The sequence below is a fragment of the Miniopterus natalensis genome, chromosome 18 (genome assembly GCF_054644295.1).
Source record: "Miniopterus natalensis isolate mMinNat1 chromosome 18, mMinNat1.hap1, whole genome shotgun sequence".
Lineage (NCBI taxonomy): Eukaryota > Metazoa > Chordata > Mammalia > Chiroptera > Miniopteridae > Miniopterus > Miniopterus natalensis.
In genome coordinates this window covers 42,111,640-42,133,059 of record NC_142098.1, presented here as the reverse complement: position 1 = coordinate 42,133,059, position 21,420 = coordinate 42,111,640, and the positions used below count along the sequence as shown (strand labels likewise).

At 46.3% G+C, this 21,420-nt stretch overlaps 2 protein-coding genes across 2 annotated transcripts; both read left to right on the top strand.

Moving 5' to 3' along the window:
- The first annotated feature begins 561 nt into the window (after positions 1–561).
- Positions 562–11,608, top strand: LOC107539424 (uncharacterized). Its single transcript, XM_087827014.1, has 3 exons — positions 562–615; positions 1,287–1,413; positions 6,905–11,608. The coding sequence occupies exons 1-3, from the start codon at positions 583–585 to the stop codon at positions 9,262–9,264; spliced, it is 2,520 nt and encodes an 839-aa protein (XP_087683140.1). The 5' UTR covers positions 562–582; the 3' UTR covers positions 9,265–11,608.
- A 1,753-nt stretch (positions 11,609–13,361) lies between these two features.
- Positions 13,362–21,069, top strand: LOC148091156 (uncharacterized). Its single transcript, XM_087827084.1, has 4 exons — positions 13,362–13,391; positions 13,513–13,608; positions 14,087–14,213; positions 17,500–21,069. Exons 1-4 carry the CDS (start codon positions 13,362–13,364, stop codon positions 18,765–18,767), a joined length of 1,521 nt encoding a protein of 506 aa, XP_087683210.1. The 3' UTR covers positions 18,768–21,069.
- The last annotated feature ends 351 nt before the right edge of the window (positions 21,070–21,420 follow it).

Here is a 21,420-nt window from a genome sequence, read left to right as displayed (position 1 = left end):
GTCGGAGGTTCGGCTCCCGGTGGGTGCCTGGCCCGGCTTCTGCTCGGTCCCCATAGGGGTGTGCAGGCCGCCAACTGAGGTTTCCCTGTCTCGCTCTCCCTCTCTAGCTGAAGTAAATTTAAAATATATGTGAATTAATAAAACATACCCTCAGGTTAGGACTGAAGAGAAGGATTCAAAATATAAACAATAAAAGGATAGAACCTGCACTTTGGCAGGATTGTCCAGAAAGAAACCTCCCCCAGCCCGGCTGCGGGACCCGCCCTCGCAGCCCGAGAGCCCTGGGAACTCCACGGCCCAGCAGCCCGTGCGCGGGGCGGGCCAATGACAGGCCGCTGCGGGCGGCCCCGGTGACGTCATCACCGGGGCGGGACGCTCGGTGTCCGAGTGGCCCTCACTTCTCAATCCGCCGGCGTCCGCCACTCGGAGGGACCGGGACCGAGAGGGCGCGAAGGAACCGCGTCTCCGCCGCACGGACGCGGGTGCGACGCGCGGCACGACCGCCGGGGACCCGCGCCGGGGCCGGGACCGGATCGCGCTGCCCGGGCCGCCGCCTCGCTCCCGCCCGTCGCCCCGAGTCCGATGGCGGCGGCCGCGCGGAGGCGCCCGGCGGAGGTGAGTGCGCCCCGGGGCCTCCCACCGACCCTGCGGCCCAGGCCCGGCGGGCGGCCCGCGAGGAAGGTGCAGGGCGGACGGGAGGCGGCGGCGGCGGGGCCCGCGCGGCGTGGACGGGCCTGTCGGTGTCTGAAGTCCCCGGGGTGGCGCCCGGTGGGGAGGCGAAGGTGAGGGCAGGAGGCAGGACCGCGGAGCCGCCGTCGGGGCCTTTCCCGGCCGGGGAGCCGGCCGATGGCGGCGCATCCGGGGCCCCGTGGGTGCGGGTGCCGCGCCCCTGGCGCTGCGGGGACGGGCTCGGGGAGGCAGCGGGTGCGGGCTGCGCGCGGGCGGCGGCGGCGCGAGCTGGCGGCCCGAGGCCCCGGGTGGGGAGCAGGTGGAGCAGGAGCCCGCCTCGGGCTGCGTCCAGCGGGCACCGTCTGAGACTCGGGGGCGCAGCTTTGCGGGAGGAGGCCCCGCAGGCGCGGCCGCCGCCGGGGTGGCGCCGCGGTGTCCGCAGGGCCTGCAGCTGAGGGCCGAGCGCGGCCGTGGAGCCGGGAGGGGCGGGCAGCCGCCAGCGCCCGGGGCCCGCGTCCCTCCGAGGTGGGAGCCCTGGGGCGGGAGCGCTGGAGGACGCGCGGGGAGGGACCCGAGGCTCCGGGGGACGACGCGGACGCTGCCCGCCCCGCCCGCAGGGCCGCGTGACCTTCCCCGACGTGGCCGTGTACTTCTCCGCGGAGGAGTGGAGGCTCCTGGACGAGGCCCAGAGGCGCCTGTACCACGACGTGATGCTGGAGAACTTCGCCCTGACGGCCTCTCTGGGTAAGACCCCCGCCTGACGGGCGACTGCACGAGGCTCGGCCGCGCACCCTCCTTTCCCCAGGGGGCGCTCTGTCCTGGCGGGGACCCCGGGCGCTGCTTCCTTCCCTCGCGGGCCGCGCTTCCAGGGCCGGGTGGGCGGCGCTGCCCTGTCCTGTCTGCCGCAGCCCCGACACCTGCTGCACTGCGCTCTCGTCGGGGTGGATGGCAGTGAGCCTGTGCGTTCCCCAGGACCTCCCTGCCTGGCCAGGCCCGTGTGTCCGGGTCCATGGTACCTCTTTCGATTCCTTTTTTTATCTGACATTTCTGAGCGCCACCCTTTGCTAGGAATTGCAGTCATTGTCTTGTTCCAGGCCACTTAACGAGAAGTATGGGGCTTGCTAAGGCCAGATGCTTCTTGTGTGAGAAGTTGTAGGAAAACCTTAAGCATAAGACAAGACAGGTTATTTGTACGTAAAAGCCACTGGAAACAGCTTGGGTAGCCGTGAAAGTTAGGTGGGGTGCTGACTCAGGGAATCAGAAGAGCTAGGCGGGCAGAAGGAAGGAAATGAAGGGAGGGAGAACTTCCAGAGATTAGTACAATTCCATCTGCGTCTCATCCCCTACTTCTCCCTCCCCCAGTACAACTACTGTGCCAAAATCTCCATGTGTATCATTTCAATACCTATTTTTGTATTTTACTACACACACACACACAACACTGTCTTGTGATTTCTTAAGAAATATAATTTGGTCCTGTAAAATTTTAAATAAATGTAGTTTTTTGGGGGCCAAAAAAAAGAGCAAGGCAAACAGTATGAGCCAGGTGGATGGAGTCTTAGATATGAAGCCCACCTGCTGGCTCTCTGGGGTAGGGCTCAGAAAAACCAATGGCCTCTACTAGCAGTTCTTTGTGGGAGAAAGCTGCTTCCAGCTCTCATCCTGCTACCAGACTCCTCTGTTGTCTGTGGTGCCTTTCTAGTTGCTGTTGTAGCAGTGAAACCTGGGGGGGGGGGGGGGGTAAGTCCAAGTAAGCCCCTGTGTGGGCCTTTTAAGAGGAACTCCGTGGGACTCCAGCAGCCCTCTGTTTCACTCAGCCTCTGTGCCCTCTGGTTTTTTCAGCCAGAATTTGGCCAGGGGTCTGGTGTGGGCCTGGGATCCCTTGCTCCTTAGGGTGTACTTCCACAGCCCACATCTCCCTCCTAGTTTTTATGTACCACATACGGGTGTGGGACCAGCCCATTCTTCATCTGTGCCCTATCTAGCAGTCTCAATGTGGCTTCTTCTTTAACCTTTATCGCCCAAAAGGGAACTTTTGTTCCCGGCAAGGAGTGGGTCCCGCTGGCCGAATGGGAACTTTCGTTCCCACTTCATTTGAGTTATTTCTTGCTCCTTCTTTGATGATGGTTGGAGTGCGTAATGATGTCAGGACTATTTATCTCTCAACAAATGTCCCTTTTGACCTGCTAACCCGCCCCCCCTTTTTCTGGGCAGTATCTATAACAACAAACATTGTCTTGGAACTCCCCTCCTCGCTCAACACTTCCCCCTTTTGACAGGCTGCGCTGGCACTTCCTTATGAGTATCTGACAACGAACTTTTGGCCTTGAATTCCCCTCGCTCAACACAGGCCCCTTTTGACGTGCAAGCTGGCCCTTACTTATCTTAGGAGGATACAACAACAAGCTTAGGCCTTGGATTCCCCTCACTGTTGCTATCTCTTCTGGGCTAAGATTTTTTAGTTCCCCTGCTAACTTCGATGGTGAACAGTTCCTTCAAAGTTGTCCGAGTGTTATAAGCATTTATTCAAACTCTCCTGATTCTTTGGCTGGCTTTTTATCAGCTGCTCCATTTATTTTGGTATGTATTACTTACATTTCGTAATTGAAAATTTTCTCCACGAAGCAATCCTCACTTGGATAAAAATCTTTGTGTGCGTATATTTTTGTATTTATTCGCTGCATTTTGATTCAGGAAAAAACCACTCTAACATCACCGTGAATCGCAAAAGAAAATTACAAGAGAGTGAAATTACGGAGGAACTTTTCGCAGACAGCAATTCCGACGCACATATTACAGACGACAATGACAGCTCCGAGGGAGAGGATGGCACCATCGACCAAGACTTAGCTCAAACTCAGGCAAAGGAATGGGTGAAAAAGTCAAGGAGCTACGTATTTCAACATCCATTCATTTTTTCCGGTGGTGAAAAGGGTTTGAATGCAAATGAAGCTCCTAATATCACGGCAAGTTCCTCACCCATGACAGTATTTTTCCTCTATTTTCAAGAAGTTATTCACCTGCTAGTGCTTGAGACAAACAGATATTACTCCCAGTTTATACAGAAAAAGGAAGTTGGATCATCTCCGGAACCTGACATAAAATACTCCGAAATGTGTACTTTTTTGGCAATTGTGATTCAAATGGGACATGATATCAGAGATTCTCTAAAAGACTATTGGGCACGATTGGAACAATTTTACACCCCTTTCTATGGTAATGCAATGGCATGCGATAGGTTCTTACATATCCTTAGATTTTTACATTTCACAAACAATGAGAATGAACCAAACAGGAATGATGAAAGTTATGATAGACTCTGGAAGATAAGAAACCTTTTTGATGTTCTCATTGAAAAATATTCTAAACTTTACAGGCCTTCAGAGTACCTAGCAGTGGATGAAGTCAGAGTGATTTTCAAACAATACATTCCAAAAAAACATAAGAGGTTCGGAATAAAAATCTATAAGTTGTGTGACTCAGCGGGATATACAGTAGATATGACTGTTTACCTGGAGAAGGACAGGCAAAACGCAGCAAAAGATATAACAGCTACGCATGCGACTGTGAAAACTTTGACGAGAAGAGTGGAAGGAAGGGGGCATAAGCTTATGATGGATAATATTTTTTCTTCTCCTGAACTTTTCGATGACCTAAGGAAAATAAAAATAAATTGCTGTGGGACAGTTAGAGCAAATCGAATTGGTTTGCCGAAAGAATTCAAAGACAAGAAATTGAAAATGAAACGCGGAGATGTGAAGGTGAGATGCAGACGAGATCTAACGGTGATTATTTGGAGAGATAAAAGAAATGTCCATATGTTGACAAATATGCATGTGCCACCTGAAGAGGGGAACTTCTGTGATAGCCAGGGGAAACCTCTGAAACCTGGAGTCATAAAAGAATACAACAAACATATGGGCTACATTGATAAATCCGACAGAATGGCTAATAGTTACTCCATTAGCAGACGAACTTGGAAGTGGACGAAAAAGTTATTCTTTCACCTCCTTGACCTGACTATTCTAAATTCATGGATTGCCTTTGTTTCTGTAGGGAGCAAGTTGACCCATCGAGATTTTCGTTTGGTGCTCGTGAGAAATCTTTTGGAGGCCGCTAGGGAGGAGAGTCAACCTACTTATTGCCTGATAGGCCGGCCTGCTGCTGCGTCAACAAGCGTCGTTCGCCTTGATGCGAGAGATAATGAGCACTGGATAGAGAGAGGAAAGAAAGCCAGATGCCGCTTATGCTCACTTCGAGGCAAAGAAAGTCGCACGGTTTTTCGATGCTCAAAGTGCAACGTAGGCCTGTGTGTAGACAACTGTTTCAAATTATTTCACACAAAAACTAATTTAGAATAAAAAGAACTTTTTGAAGACCATTTCCAAGAGTGAAATGTTAAGAAAATGTAATAATAAAAAATGAAGTGTTTATTTTTTGTATTGAAAAAATGTAATTTAAATTGTAAATGTAATTTTTACATTTTTTAACATCAGTAACATATATTAAAAGATAACTTTACAATACATTTTCTTTATAAATGTTTTTACTTTTCATAAATAACTCAAAAAATAGATAAGATAGAGGCAAAAAAGTAAATGCCTGCAGAGCTGAATTTAAATACCCAAAAAAGCTCCGGCCGGGAGACCCCACTACGGAATTTAAATGCCGTCTTTTAAAGGTTAATTCTGTTCTTGTAGTACTTCCATTCAGCCAGATTTCAGGTGATTCTGAATGATGGCAGTTCTGTAATTTAAGTGTAATTTTGATATGGTTGTGGGAGGAGCCTAGTGCTGTGTTCATCTATGCAGCCATCTTGACCAGAAGCTCCATTGGTTCATTTATGTACCCTGCCAAAGGATCGAACCTGCAACCTGGGTGTATCAGGATGATGCTCTAACCAACCATTACCTAGCCAGGACCTGAATCAATTTCTTTATGATTATATAATGACTCTTCATCTCTTTATACAGGTTTTGCGTTAAAGCCTATTTTGTCTAGTATAAGTATAGCTTCTTATAAGTGTACGTTACTCTCTTTTGACTTCCATTTGCATAGATTTTTTCTTTTTAATTTCTACACTTTCATCCCATTTCCTTGTTAAAGCTGATGTGAATTTCTTGCATACAACGTCTAATTTGAACCTGTTTCTTTGTTTTTTTTAATCCACACCCAGAGATGTTTTTTTCATTGTTCTAGAGAGAGCAAAGGCGTGGGAGGGAGAGATAGAGAAACGTAGATGAGACACAAAAACATCAATCTGCTGTCTCCTGGCTGCCCCTGGGGATCAAGCCCACAACCCAGGCATTTGCCCGGATAAGGAATTGAACCAGTGACCTCTTGATGCATGTGATGATGCTCAGCCAACTTAGCTACACAAGCAAGGGCCAGAATTTCTTTTTAATTCATTTAAAAAAAATGTTTCTGCCCGACTGGCATGGCTCAGTGGTTGAGCCTCAACCTATGAACCAACAGGTCACGGTTGGATTCCCAGGCAGGACACATGACCAAGTTGCCTGCTTAATCCCCAGTAGGGGACATGGAGGAAGCAGCAGATAGATGATTCTCTCTCATCATTGATGTTTCCATCTCTCTGTTCCTCTGTTTGAAATCAATAAATATATATATTTTTGAAAGGTGTATGGCCCTGGCTGGTGTGGAAAAAAGATGAATAAAAATAAAATGGTAACTCTGGCAGGCCAGTGTGGTTCAGTTGGTTGAGCATCCTCCCATGCACTTCAGGTTCAATTTCCGGTCAGGTTGCAGATTAGATCCCTGCTTGGGAAGTATGCAGGAGGTGGCCGTCCTAGGCTTCAGCCCCCTCAGTGTTTGACCTCATTGCACTGCATTGTATTAATCCAGCAATTTTCAACCTTTTCCATCTCATGGTACACATAAACTATTTACGAAAATTCTGAAGCACAGGAAAAAAATATTTTTTGTTGAGCTGACCCAAAGAAATAGGTATAAGAGGTGTGAATGAATCTAAATTAGAACATATCTATCTTTTTTGTGTTACATACACCCATTCTTATGTCCTTTCTTTGGTGAGTACTCTACCACTCTTTTGCCTTAGAAGTATAGTAATGCCCAGTAGCAACTTCCTCAACTGAATTTTAACTCCTTTCTTAAAAAGCATGCCATGGACTCATTTCTCAATGTGACAAACATTTGTGATGGTGTTGCTCCATTCTTAGAGTCAACATGTACTTCACCTGCTTTTATTTGCATTCAGGTTACTGCTGTGGAGCAGAGGATGCAGAAGCACCCTTTGAACAGAGTGTTTCTGTAGAAGTGTCACAGGCCAGCTCCTTCAAGGTAGCTCTGCATTCCCAGAACACCCACTTCTGTGACAGTTGTGGTTCAGTCTTGAGATACATACTCCACTTGCCTGAGCCCCAAGGAACACCACACAGCCAGACAGTGTTCAGCTGTGGGGTATATATGAAACAATTTTATTTTAGTGAAAACCTCCAGAAACACCAGAAAAAGAGAAAAAATTGTTTTACCTGGGGAAAATATAAAGAAGCTTTCAGTCCCAGACACAAACATGCTCAGGACCAAGATGTTCAAACTGGAAGACAGTGTTTTCTGTGCAGTGAATGTGGGAAAGCATTCAGGTGTCAATCCTCATTAGTTGTTCACCAGAGAGTGCACAGTGGTAAAAGGCTTCATGTGTGTGACCAATGTGGCCAGTCTTTTGGGCGAAGCTCAACCCTCAGTCAGCATCGAAGAATTCAATGTGGGTCAAAGCAGTACAAGTGTGGAAAATGTGGGAAGTATTTTAACCAAAAATTGGTCTTCATTTATCCCTGGAGAAGTCATAGTGGACAAAAATGTGAGTGGTGCCGTGAATGTGCACAATCTTTTGGCCGTAAATGCATCCTTATTCGACAACGGACAGCTCCCTCTGGAGAAAGGCGTTATGAGTGCACACATTGTGGGAAATCCTTTAGAAGAAAATTTTACCTCATTTTACATTGTAGAATTCACACTGGAGAAACGCCTCATGAATGCAATGAGTGTGGGAAAACCTTTACCAGTGGTTCAGTACTTACCCTACACCAGAGGGTACATATGGGAGAAAGGCCTTTTCAGTGCAGTAAATGTAGGAAGTCCTTCCCCAGGAGTTCAGTACTCATTCTACACCAGAGAGTGCACACAGGAGAAAGGCCTTATGAGTGCAGTGACTGTTGGAAATCCTTTAGCTGCCAATCTTACTTCACTCAACACAGGATAGTTCATAATGAAAGAAAGTCTTATGAATGTACTGAGTGTGGGAAATCTTTTACCTCTCATAATGGCCTTCGTTACCATTTGAGAGTTCACACTGGAAAAAGGCCTTATCTCTGCAGTCAGTGTGGGAAATCTTTCCTCTGTGGTTCCTACCTCAGTATTCATCAAAGAGTACACACAGGAGAAAGACCTTATCAATGCAGTGAATGTGGGAAATCCTTTCTACGAAGACATCACCTTCTTACACACCAGAGAGTTCACACAGGAGAAAGACCTTACCTGTGCAATGAATGTGGGAAATCTTTTACATCTGGTTACAACCTGAATAGTCATCAGAGAGTACACACCAAAGAAAGACCTTATCAGTGCAGTGAATGTGGGAAATCCTTTATCCTAAGACAACACCTTCTTGTACACCAGAGAGTTCACGGAGGTCAGGCTCCTTATCAGTGTAGTCAGTGTGGTAAATCTTATTGTTCAAAGTTTAATCTCATTCAACATCAGAGAGTTCACACAGGCGAAAGACCTTATCAATGTAGTGAATGTGGGAAATGTTTTACCTCTAGCTCTGTTTTTAATTATCATAAGAAAATTCACACTGGAGAAAGGCCCTATCAGTGCAGTGAATGTGGGAAATCTTTTTTATCAAGTTCGAACCTCAGTACTCATCAGAGAGCACACACAGGAGAAAGACCTTATGAGTGTAGTGACTGTGGGAAATCCTTTTCCCGAAGATACCACCTACATGCACACCAGAGAGTTCACACAGGAGAAAGGCATCAGTGCAAAGAATGTGGTAAATCTTTTGCATCTGGCTTTAACCTCAGAAATCATCAGAGAGTTCATACAGGAGAAAAGCCTTATGAGTGCTGTGTATGTGGGATATCTTTTACCACTAGGAGAAATCTTCGTTTTCATCAGGGAGTTCACAGTGGAGATGGTCCTTATGAGTGCTGTGAATGTGGGAAATCTTTTACCTCTTGTTATGCCCTTCGTGATCATCAGAGACTTCACACAAGCAAAAAGCCTTATAAATGTACTGAATGTGGGAAATCCTTTAGAGCCAATTCTCACCTCATTGAACACTGGAGAGTTCACACTGGAGAAAAGCCTTATCAGTGTAGAGAATGTGGAAAATCTTTTTCATCTGGCTCTGGCTTCCGTTATCACCAGAGTGTTCACACTGGGTTACGGCCTTACGAGTGTAGTGAGTGTGAGAAATCTTTTCTCAGGAACTCAGCACTCATTCGACATCGAAGAACTCACACAGGAGAAAGGCCTTATGTGTGCAGTAAATGTGGGAATTCCTTTATGCAGAGACATCACCTTCTTGTACACCAACGAGTTCACACAAGATAAAGGCCTTATGGTTGTAGTGAATGTGGGAAAACCTTTAAGGATAGTTCCCAGTGCAATTCACACTGGAGAGTTCACACTGGAGGTAGTTGTTTGAGTCTAAAAATTGGGGAAATTTATTGGCCATAATTCTTACCTTTCTTAACACCTGAGTCTTCATATTGGAAAAAGGTCTTATGAGTATAGTGAATGTATGAAATATTTTGCCTATATCTATGGAGTTTGCTTTTACCTGAGAGTTCACACAGGATGTGGACTGTATGGTGTAGTAAATGTGAAAAACCTTTTACCCAGTTCTTGACAGCCTTTTACTACCAGAGAGTTCACCCAGAAAAAGGACTTACTCATGCATGGAATGTGGGAGATTTCCCCCCCTACAAATTACTTTATTATACAGTGTGAAACTTACACTAGATAAAGAATTTAGATGTTTGATGGAATGTGTAGTTTTCTTGTCCAGTGCAATGACAGTGGATGAAACCATGAGAAACCATCTGTCTGGATTCAATCTCCTATTTCCAGTTGTCAAATTTGGGAAATTCACCTAAAGTTTCAGTTACGTAGGAAGCATGTGTATTTTGCATACTTTCTAACTTGCCCGGGGCTCTTTGCCATTTTCTGTTGTCAAAGGCATTTCTCTCTACCACGTGGCAGGTTCCCACCTTTTGTGTCCATTACCATCCTGATGTGCTCAAAAAGCTGACTTCTGTTTTCTCACATACTGGAGAAAATTAGGATCAACCTGAGCTCTTTGGAGTTAACATTGGACAGGAACCCAACCCATTGCTGACTCAGAAAATTTCACGAGTCCAGATGGAGGGCCACGTTCTCCCATGAGTTTTTTCAGCTTCTAAGTCACCAGTCTGAACTGTTTGCTGCACATTTCTTTGGTTTGTATAATACTGTCTAAGTCTGTCCTGTATAAGTTCTCTTTTATTGGGGTGTTCTATTTACTGTGTGGTGGCTTATAAATAGATTTCGGCTCCACAAGTGTGAAGTGTGAACATTCTTATGGGTGTATCACACTTTGTGGTGGTTCTGGTGACAGTATAATGGCAAAATATAGCTCACTGTGTGCCAAATTTGCATTCTTGCCAATGACCTCCTAGGGAGACTCCAGGGCATTTTAGGAGATTCAGAAATCACCCTGAGTAGGGGTCAGATGTGACATTCTCAAGTGCTTCTTGAAAAAGCATGAATTTTTCCTTTGTTCACAGAGGATAATCTCTGGGGATATTGAGGAGAGTCTGTTTCCTAGGTCCTGCAAAGAACCCTCTGTCCTGATATTCACAATTTAGTAGGCGATTGTCACTGATTGTGAGACAATAGTGGTGAGCGGAGACCATAACTGCCACTGAAACAACACTGGATTGGTAGGGATTGGAGGAGACTTTAGCTAATACTATGGAATGTACATCCTGTAAACGTGAATCCACAAATGTTTCTGGAAAAGTGATGGGACATGATCAGTGTGCACACAAATCTCAGCATCTCCAGGCATATTTATCTTGTGTAGCTGAAATCTTTTTCAGAGAAAATTAAAAGTTTTGTGTATTGCTGTCATGATGATCTCCTGAAGGCCACTGTTGCACAGCCAGGGAAACAAAGATAAAGGAAGGTAGTCCAGAGATGTGGCTCTTGTGACCCAGCCAGCCTTCCTTTTGAGTGAAATAGAAATGTTCCTTATTGCCTAGCCAGGCATGGCTCAGAGGTTGAGTATCGACCTAGAATCCAGGAGACTGAGGTTTGATTCCCGGTCAGGGCACATGCCCTGGGTTGGGGTTGCAGGCTCGATTCCCAGTAGGAGGTGTGCAGGAGGCAGCCGGTCAATGACTCTGTCGTCATTGATGTTTTTCTCTCTCTCTTTCCCTTCCTCTTTCTGAAATCAATAAAGATCTATTTAAAACAAAGAAATGTCCTTTATTAGTAGCCAATGTTTTCTACCACTGAGGCAAGACTGACTTTCAAATAGCAGTACGAGAAAGATGGTGGGGTCCACATAAAGTTGCCAAACCTATTTCTCAAAAAGAGTGGGACACACAGATTTTTAAATCTTGAGCCATTTTTGAAGCTTTATTAAGGTATAATTTACTTATAATAAACTTCACATATTTAAAGTGTAGTATTTGATAGGTTTTGACATACATGTTGAACTTAAAACATCATTGCAGTTATGGTAATGACTTAACTTGTAAGTATATTTTCCCCCTATGTCCTTTTATAACCTCTCCCTGCTCTCCTCAGCCCTCCACATAACTTGGTTTACTTTCCCTTAGTTTACATACCTTTGTATTTTCTGTTATCTATATGATGGGAATCATTAAATGTTTACTTTTTTTTCTGGTCTCCTTTATGTTGTATTATTACTTAGAGATTTGTCTATGATATAAGTAGCTCAACATTCCCCCCTCCCATCTTTGGATATAATACAATTGGTTTATCCATTCATCTCTTTATGGACATTTGGGTCATTTCTATTTTTTAAAAGAATATGTTTTTATTGATTTTAGAGAGAGAGGAGGGAGAGGGAGAGAGAGAGAAAAACATGTGAGAGCAATACACTGATTGGCTGCCTCCTGCAAATACCCAACTGGGGATTGAACCGGCAACCTTTCAGTACACATGGCTTCACCCAACCAACTGAGCCAGCCTGGCCAGGGCTTCTCCCACATCTTTATGCATTCATTGGTTGATTATTGTATGCACCCTAACTGGATTGAATCTGCAACTCTGACATGTTGGGATGACACTAACCAACTGAGCTCCCTAGCCAGGCCGCTTTATTTTTAAAAGTTTTCTGCTCTGCACAATGTAATGGAAACATACACCATACACTTTTTTGTTAATCATCACCAGAGGATACTTTTCCCATTGATTTTTAGAGAGAGTGGGAGGCTGGGGGGAGAAGGAAAGGGAGGGGTGGGGGGAGAGAGGGAGAGGGAAGGACATCAATGTTGGAGAGACACAGGTGCCCGACCGGGATCAATCCTGCAACCAATGCATGTGCCCTTCACCAGGAATCGAACAACATGGGTCTGGGCTGCCAGTCACTGCTTGAGCCAATTAAGCATAGCCAGGGTTGACTCTTATATGAGCATTTATTTCAATATTGTCTGTAGTACGGGAGATAAGTAAGGTTCATCCACAGAAATCTGTTCTGCCGGAGCCCTATAATCCAGCTGCTCATATTGGGTAGGACAAAGATTACATGGGAAAGTAGGGGCTACAGGCATCAGGAAGTAGGCAAGGTATAACGCTAACAGGTGCAAGCACTGTGGGCTGGGGGGTTGCAAAGCGGCGCCTCCAGGATTCAATGGTTTCAGAACAAGGTGGTTAATCTTTCCATAGTGATAGGCAGTTCTCCGAAAAGACTGGACCGCATTCCAAGGGTAAATCCCATGATCCGGGGCGTGCAACTCCCAGCCAGGTTAGAAATGGCTTTTTCCAATTAGAACAGAACAATCACAGTTAACAGAACATGATTACTATTTCTTATAACCATAGCTAACAATCAGGATCAACAGCATGATCAACCTCTCTGCCCGGAACAGTTTGATCTGGGTGGTGGTGCCTACGGGAGGAAACTGATCTCTCTCTCTCTCTCGAAAATCCGCAAACACATATCCTTAGGTAAGTGTTAAAAAAGTAAAAAATAAGTTTATGCTATGAACTGCTGGGACTGGGATTTGAATCCAGAAATATGGCTTAAGTCCACATTCTTAATTGCTTTGCTATTTTCGTCTTTTGGAATGTGTTAATTAAAGAAGTTTTCATCACTTTGGGAAAAGATAAAGTAAAAAATGTGAACAATAAAATAAGAACAGCGCTTTTCCAGGATTCCCTTCAGTAGCAAACCTAATTAGGCGAGAAAAATCCTCCCCCTCAGATTTGGGAACTACATTACCCAGAAGTCGCTGCGCCAGGTTGACCCAGTAACACATCGGGATATAATATCGTGAGATTTCATTCCTGGGGGTGGGGGAGAGGGCGGGACATCCGGTGTCCTCTTATCCGCCGGCATTTTTTTCACCACACGGTTCCCTCAGGAGGGAGGTGAGAAGAATCGAGAAGCGCGGACGGGTTTTCGTCCCGCCGCAAGGATGGGACTCGGGCTGAGCGCCATCGCCCCGGTGCAGCGCCACGGGGCCAGCCCAGGGGCCGCCGCCTCGCGCGCCGCGCCCGCCCCGCCCCGCCCGCCGAGTCCGCTGAGGAGCCGGCCCGAGGTGAGGCGCGTCCGCGGGTGCGGAGCAGAGGTGGCGGCGGCGGAGGGGCGGCAGGACCCGCGCGGCGTGGACGGGCCTGTCGGTGTCTGAAGTCCCCGGGGTGGCGCCCGGTGGGGAGGCGAAGGTGAGGGCAGGAGGCAGGACCGCGGAGCCGCCGTCGGGGCCTTTCCCGGCCGGGGAGCCGGCCGATGGCGGCGCATCCGGGGCCCCGTGGGTGCGGGTGCCGCGCCCCTGGCGCTGCGGGGACGGGCTCGGGGAGGCAGCGGGTGCGGGCTGCGCGCGGGCGGCGGCGGCGCGAGCTGGCGGCCCGAGGCCCCGGGTGGGGAGCAGGTGGAGCAGGAGCCCGCCTCGGGCTGCGTCCAGCGGGCACCGTCTGAGACTCGGGGGCGCAGCTTTGCGGGAGGAGGCCCCGCAGGCGCGGCCGCCGCCGGGTTGGCGCCGCGGTGTCCGCAGGGCCTGCAGCTGAGGGGCGGGCAGCCGCCAGCGCCCGGGGCCCGCGTCCCCTCCGAGGTGGGAGCCCTGGGGCGGGAGCGCTGGAGGACGCGCGGGGAGGGGCCCGAGGCTCCGGGGGACGACGCGGACGCTGCCCGCCCCGCCCGCAGGGCCGCGTGACCTTCCCCGACGTGGCCGTGTACTTCTCCGCGGAGGAGTGGAGGCTCCTGGACGAGGCCCAGAGGCGCCTGTACCACGACGTGATGCTGGAGAACTTCGCCCTGACGGCCTCTCTGGGTAAGACCCCCGCCTGACGGGCGACTGCACGAGGCTCGGCCGCGCACCCTCCTTCCCCCAGGGGGCGCTCTGTCCTGGCGGGGACCCCGGGCGCTGCTTCCTTCCCTCGCGGGCCGCGCTTCCAGGGCCGGGTGGGTGGCGCGGCCCCGTCCTGGGAGGATGGCAGTGAGCCTGTGCGTTCCCCAGGACCTCCCTGCCTGGCCAGGCCCGTGTGTCCCGGTCCATGGTACCTCTTTCGATTCCTTTTTTTATCTGACATTTCTGAGCGCCACCCTTTGCTAGGAATTGCAGTCATTGTCTTGTTCCAGGCCACTTAACGAGAAGTATGGGGCTTGCTAAGGCCAGATGCTTCTTGTGTGAGAAATTGTAGGAAAATCTGAAGCATAAGCCAAGACCGGTTATTTATATGGAGAAGCCACTGGAAACAGCTTGGGGGACCCTGAAAGCTGGGTGGGGCACTGCTTCCTGGAATCAAAAGGGCTAGGCAAACAATGTGATCCAGTTTGATGGAATGTCAGATCGTTAAACCACTTGCTTGCTCTCTGGGGGAAGGGCTCAGAAAAAACAAAAACAGTGGCCTCTGCTAGCACTGTGTCTGGGAGACAGCTGCCTCCTAGCTCTCCTCCTAATACCAGACTTCCCGTATATCTCTGGTGCCTTTCCAGCTACTGCCTCAGTGCTGGTGCTTACAGGGAGTAAATTCAAGGAAGTTGGTGTGTGACTTTTAAGAGAACTCCTTGGTAGTCCAGCCGCGCTCTGTTTCAGGCATCCCCAATGCCTGCTGGTTTTTATAGCCAGAAGTATTGGGCACTTCTGTTGCTGGCGATGAAACCCTGGGGTGGACACCTGGGAGGGGGCTGGGACCCTTTGCTGTTCAGGGGGAACCTCTGCAGCCTAGACATTTCTTCCAATATTTATCCCCCACAGGTGGTTGTGGGACTGACCCATCCTGAGTTTCCGCCCGTTCTACCAGTCTCCGTGTGGCTTTTTCTTTAATTCTGTAGTTGTAGAACTCCCATTCAGCTATATTTGAGAAGGATGGTTGTTCTGTAGTTTAGTGTTAATTTTTTTCTTTTAATCCTCACCTGAGGATATTTTTTACATTGCTTTTCAGAGAGAGTAGAAGGGTGAGAGAGAGAGAGAAATATCTATCTGAGAGTGACACACCGACTGGTTGTCTCTTGTGCACTCCTGGACCGGTTCCAGGGATTGAGCCTGCAACTGAGGTACATGCCCTTGGCTGTAATCAAACCCTGGAACTTTCAGTCCATGGGCTGACGCTCTAACCACTGAGGAAACCGACTAGTTCGTTTAGCAGTAATTTTGATGTGGTTGTGGTTGGAGCCCAGTACTGCTTTCACCTTTGCAGCTTCTTGGCCAGAAGCTCCATTGGTTGATTGTTGTATGCGCTCTGACCAAGAATTGAACCTACAACCTTACCTACCTGCCAGGACCTGAATCAATTGCTGTATAATTATATAATGATTTTTTGTGATAGGTTTTGAGTTTATTTTATCTAGTATAAATATAGCTGCTTATAAGTGCAGGCTACTCTCTCTTGATTTACATTTGCATAGATTTTTTTTTTCTTTCCGATTTTTAAACTTTCAGCGTATTCTTTGGATAAAGTCTAAGTTAGTGTCTCGCAGACCATATGGTTTGAACTTGTTTTGTTTTTTTAATCCTCACCTAAGGATAAATTCTTTCATTCACTCGAGGGACACATGTGAGAGAGAGACTTCAATTGGTTGCCTCCCTCAGGTGCCTGGGTTCCTGCCCTTGATTGGGAATTGAACAGGCAATCCTTCGGAAGACAGGCCAATGTTCTAACCACTGACAACACTGGGCCAGGCACCATCTTCTTAATTTTTGTCTTGTGGTTTTGTAGTTCCTCTGTTCCTTTTTTCTCTCACTATCTTTCTTTGTGATTTGGTGATTTAACATAGTCATATACTTTGATTACTTCACTTATATTTTTGGTTTATCTACTGTAGGTTTTTGCTTTGTGATTACTATGAGGTTTACTGAAACATCTTAGAGTTATAACAGTGTATTTATTATTTTTTTACTTTTAAAATATATTTTTATTGATTTTTTTTTTTTTTTTTAGAGTGAGAGGAAGGGAGAGGGATAGATAGAAACATCAATGAGAGAGAAACATGTGCTGCCTCCTTCACGCCCCCTACTGAGGACTGAGCCTGCAACCTGTGCATGTGTCCTGACCAGTGGAACCAAGGACCTCTAGATGCAGGGAAAGATGCTCAACCAATTAAGCCACACAGGCCAGGACCAGAATTTCTTTTTAACGCATTTTACAAAGTTTTTTTCTTTGAACTTAGTGTGTTCATATAGTTTTCCTAATTTCCCTGAGTTATGTCTCTATGTTCTTGGAGCTTGGTGAGCTTCTGTGAAGCAATTATTTAGAATTCTTTGTCCAACACTTTGTTGGTTTCACTTGCTGGAAACTTAATTGTGCTCCTTTGGTGACGACATGTTTCCTCGACATTTTGGGATTCCTTATAACCTGTTGATATCTCCACATTTGATGGATCAGTGACCCCTTCCTGCATTTATAGGCTCATTTTGGTGTGGAAAGGTCTTCACCTTAGGTTAATTGAAAAGTCATTGGCCTTACTGGGTGGGCAGTTTTGGGTCTGGGGAGGAACCAGCCATGTAATCACAGTGCAGCTGTGTCAGCTGAGGTCGGGGGATGGCTAATATTGTAAGGATTCTCAGGCTACAGGGGGAATTCACATGAATGTCATGTTGAAGCTGGGTAGTGTGTGCCATCAGCCTCTGTTCCTATCGTACCAGGAACCTTTTCCATTTAATGAGTGTTTTATTGTCATTGCCCTTGGCAAACCTTACTTCTACTTTCCTTTCCTCATGATTGCTACTTGACTGACTAGTCTGTTCTACTGTGTCACTGTTACTCTGACATTTAGGCCATGGAGAATGTACACCTCTCTAGTCTTCATATGTCACACATTTCTCTCCTTTCTCTATTGCTTGGCAACATAGGCCCACATGTGTCATGAGACCAGCATGCATTTTGAAATGAGCCTTAATGGCAGCTACTCTGATGTGATTGTTTTTCCCCTCTATTTGGATTTGTGCTTCTAACACAACCTTACGTCACTAGCATTAAAGGTCCTGTAGAGTATTAACTCCTTTCTTAAAAAGCATGCCATGGACTCATTTCTCAATATGACAAATAAACATTTGTGATGGTGTTGCTCCATTCTTAGAGTCAACATGTACTTCACCTGCTTTTATTTGCATTCAGGTTACTGCTGTGGAGCAGAGGATGCAGAAGCACCCTTTGAACAGAGTTTTTCTGTAGAAGTGTCACAGGCCAGCTCCTTCAAGGCAGCTCTGTATTCCCAGAACACCCACTTCTGTGACAGTTGTGCTCCAGTCTTGAGAGACATATTCCATTTGCCTGAGCACCAAGGAACACCTCATAGCCAGACAGTATTCAGCTGTGGGATATGTATGAAACAATTTTATTTTAGTGAAAACCTCCAAAAACACCAGAAAAAGAGAAAATCTTGTTTCATTTGGGGAGATTGTAAGAAATCGTTCAGACCCAGGTGGACACATGCTCAGGACCAAGATGTTCAAACTGGAAGACAGTGTTTTCTGTGCAGGGAATGTGGGAAAGCATTCAGGTGTCAATCCTCATTAGTTGTTCACCTGAAAGTACACACAGGTAAAAGGCCTTATCAGTGCAGTGAATGTGGGAAATCTTTTATCCGAAGACAAAACCTTCGTCTGCACCAGAGAGTTCACACAGGAGAAAGGCCTTATCAGTGTAGTGTATGTGGGAAATGTTTTACCACTAGTTCTGTCTTTAATTATCATAGGAGAATTCACACTGGAGAAAGGCCTTACCAGTGCAGTGAATGTGGGAAAACATTTTTATCAGGTTCTAACCTCAGTCAACATCGGACAGTGCACACTGGAGAAAGGCCTTTTGAGTGCAGTGACTGTGGGAAATGTTTTTTCCGAAGATACCACCTTCGCACACATCAGAGAGTTCACACGGGAGAAAGGCATCAGTGCAAAGAATGTGGGAAATCTTTTGCATCTGGTTTTAATCTCAGAAATCATCAGAGAGATCATACAGGAGAAAAGCCTTACGAGTGCTGTGTGTGTGGGACATCTTTTACCACTCAGAGGCAACTTCGTTATCATAAGGTAGTTCACAGTGGAGACGGGCCGTACGAGTGCCATGACTGTGGGAAATCTTTTGCCTCTTGTTATTCCTTCCGTAATCATCAGAGACTTCATGCCAGCAAAAAGTCATATGAATGTAGAGAGTGTGGGAAATCCTTTACATCTGGCTCTGGCCTCCGTTATCATCAGAGTGTTCACACTGGGTTAAGGCCTTATGAGTGCAATGAATGTGAGAAATCTTTTCTCAAGAGATCGATGCTCATTCAACATCAAAGAAGTCACACAGGCGAAAGGCCTTATGTGTGTAGTGAATGTGGGAAATGTTTTGCGGGAAGACCTCACCTTCGTGTACACCAACGAGTTCACAAAAGATAAAGGTTTTAATATTACATTGAATGTGGGAAAACTTTTAAGGATAGTACTCAATGCAAGTAACACTAGAGAGTAGACGCTGGAGGTAGTTGTTTCAGTGCAAAGGGGGGGAGTTTTTTAGCCATAAATCTAAACTTTCTTAATACTTGAGACTTCATATTAGAAAATGGTGTTATGTGCATAGTGAATGCACAAAATATTTTACCTGTATCTCTGGAGTTTCTTATCATCTGAGAGTTCACACAGGAATAGGCCTGTGATATAGTAAATATGAAAAATATTTTACCCATAGCTTGACAGTCTTCCACCCCCTGAGAGTTCACCCAGGTGATGGCCTTATGAGTGCACCCAATGTGGGAAATTTTTCCCCCTAGAATTTGCCTTATTATACAGTGTGACATTTACACTGGGGAAAGACCTTAAATGTTTAAGGGAATGTGCAATTTTCTTATCCAGTATAATGACACTGGAAGAAGCCATGAGAATCCCCCGTTCTGAATTTAGTCTCATATTTCCAGTTGTTAAAGTTGGGAGATTCATCTTAAGTTTCAGTTATGTGGGAAGCATGTGTACCTGTGTGTACTCTCTGACCTGTCCAGGGCCCTTGCCATTTTTCTGTTATCAAAGGCATCTCACTCTACCACGTGGCAGGTCCCCACCTTTTGTGTCCATTACCATCCTAATGTGCTCAGGGAATCTGACTTCTGTTTTTTCACGTTTTGGAGAAAATTAGATATAACCTGAGCTCTTTGAAGTTCACGCTGGACAGGAAGCCAACCCATTGTTGGGTCAGAAAATACCATATGAGTCCAGATGAAGGGCCATGTTCTCCCATGAATTTTTTCAGTTTCTAAGTCACCAACCTGAACTGTTTGCTGTATATTTCTTTGGTTTGTACAATACTGTTTAAGTCTATAAGTTCTCTTTCATTTTGGGTGTTTTATTTACTGTGTGGGGTGTTTTATAAACAGATTTTTTGGCTCCACAAGTGTGAAGTGTAAACATTTTTATGGGCACATTCAACTTTCTGTTTTTCATAGGTATACTATAATGGTAAAATATAGTTTATCAGTTTTTGCCAAATTTGCATTTTTGCCAGTGACCTTCTAGGAAAGAATACAGGGTTTTCTGGCTCTTATTTGAAGCCTGGATGCTGTGAGTTTTAGGAGATTCAGAAATCACTCTGAAGCCCTGGCCTGTGTGGCTGATTTGTTTGAGCATCATCCCCTGCACCAAGAGGTTGTCAGTTCGATTCCTAGTCAGGGTCCATGCCTGGGTTGCTTGCTGGAGCCCCAGTAGGGGGCATGCAGGAGGCAGGGGATCAATGTTTGGTTCTCATTCATGTTTCTCCCTCTTTCTCTAAAATCAGTGAAAACATTTAAAAAAAAAGAAAAGGAAATCATCCTGAGTAGAGGTCAGTTATGACATTCTCAAGTAGTTCTAGGGAGAGCATGAATTTTTCCTTTGTTCACTCATGATATCTTTTTCTTTTTTTTATATCTTTATTAATTTCAGAGAGGAAGAGAGAGAAGCATCAATGATGAGAGAATCATTGATCGGCTGCAGCCCGCAACCCGGTCATGTGCCCTGACCGAGAATCAAACCCTGATCTCCTGTATCTTAGGTCGATGCTTAACCACTGAGCCACACCCGGCTGGGCCACACATGATAATTTCAAGGCTCGTTGTGTGGAATCTGTTTCCTAGGTCCTGCAAAGACCCCAGGCCTAAAACTTCTTCAGTGAAAGGTTTTAAGAAAATCCTGTCCATTGTTCTTGTGCAACTAGTTTAACACCTATGTTTTATTATTGATTCTTGAGAGGAAGGGAGAGGGAGAGAGAGAGAGAGGAACATTGATATGAAACTTGAACATTGATCGGTTGCCTGCTACAAGTCCCCTACTGGGGATGGAGCCCTCAACCCTAGAATGTGCCCAGATTGGGAATTGAACCTGCAAACTTTCAGTGCACAGGATGATGCCTTCCAACTGAGTCTTACTGGCAAGGGCTGATTTACCAATTTTATGAATTGAGACTATTTTTCTTTAACATATAGGACAGTAAAACAACAAAGCTATATTGCAATGTCACCCATTTTTACTCAGAGAATAGATATAACTCTTGGTGTATGAAATAATGGTTTTCAACCGTTGAATTATATTTCCTATTTTGAAAAACTTTTGTTAATAAACATCATTACAGACACATACACTTTAGGGATAATGTGCAATATTAACACCCTTTCTTACCTTTGTAAGTTTAGACATTTAATAGTATTAGTAAAATAAAGCCATGCTTTTCAGTGTTCACCCACTTTCATGGTCTGTCATCTGTGGTATGCTTTCTTGGAGCAGGACACAAAATTGCACCAGGTGGTATGAGGATGAATGGGTAATCTTTGAGCCCCCAAACCTTCCTGAAAGTCAAAGAGAAGAGATTAGTGATCAGTCTCCTCATACCTTGGGCCATACAAATGGTTTAAATCCCAGATTTTTGACCGACACCATGACAACAGGTGAGTGAGCCATGCTCTGGGCCTCATAGTTTTCTCCTTTGTAAAATGGGGGTAAAGAGTCCCCCTGCTCTGGACCTTAGTGCCCATTCCAGGAATAGTGGCTGTACCACCAACCATTACATGTCATGCTGTCCATATGCCAG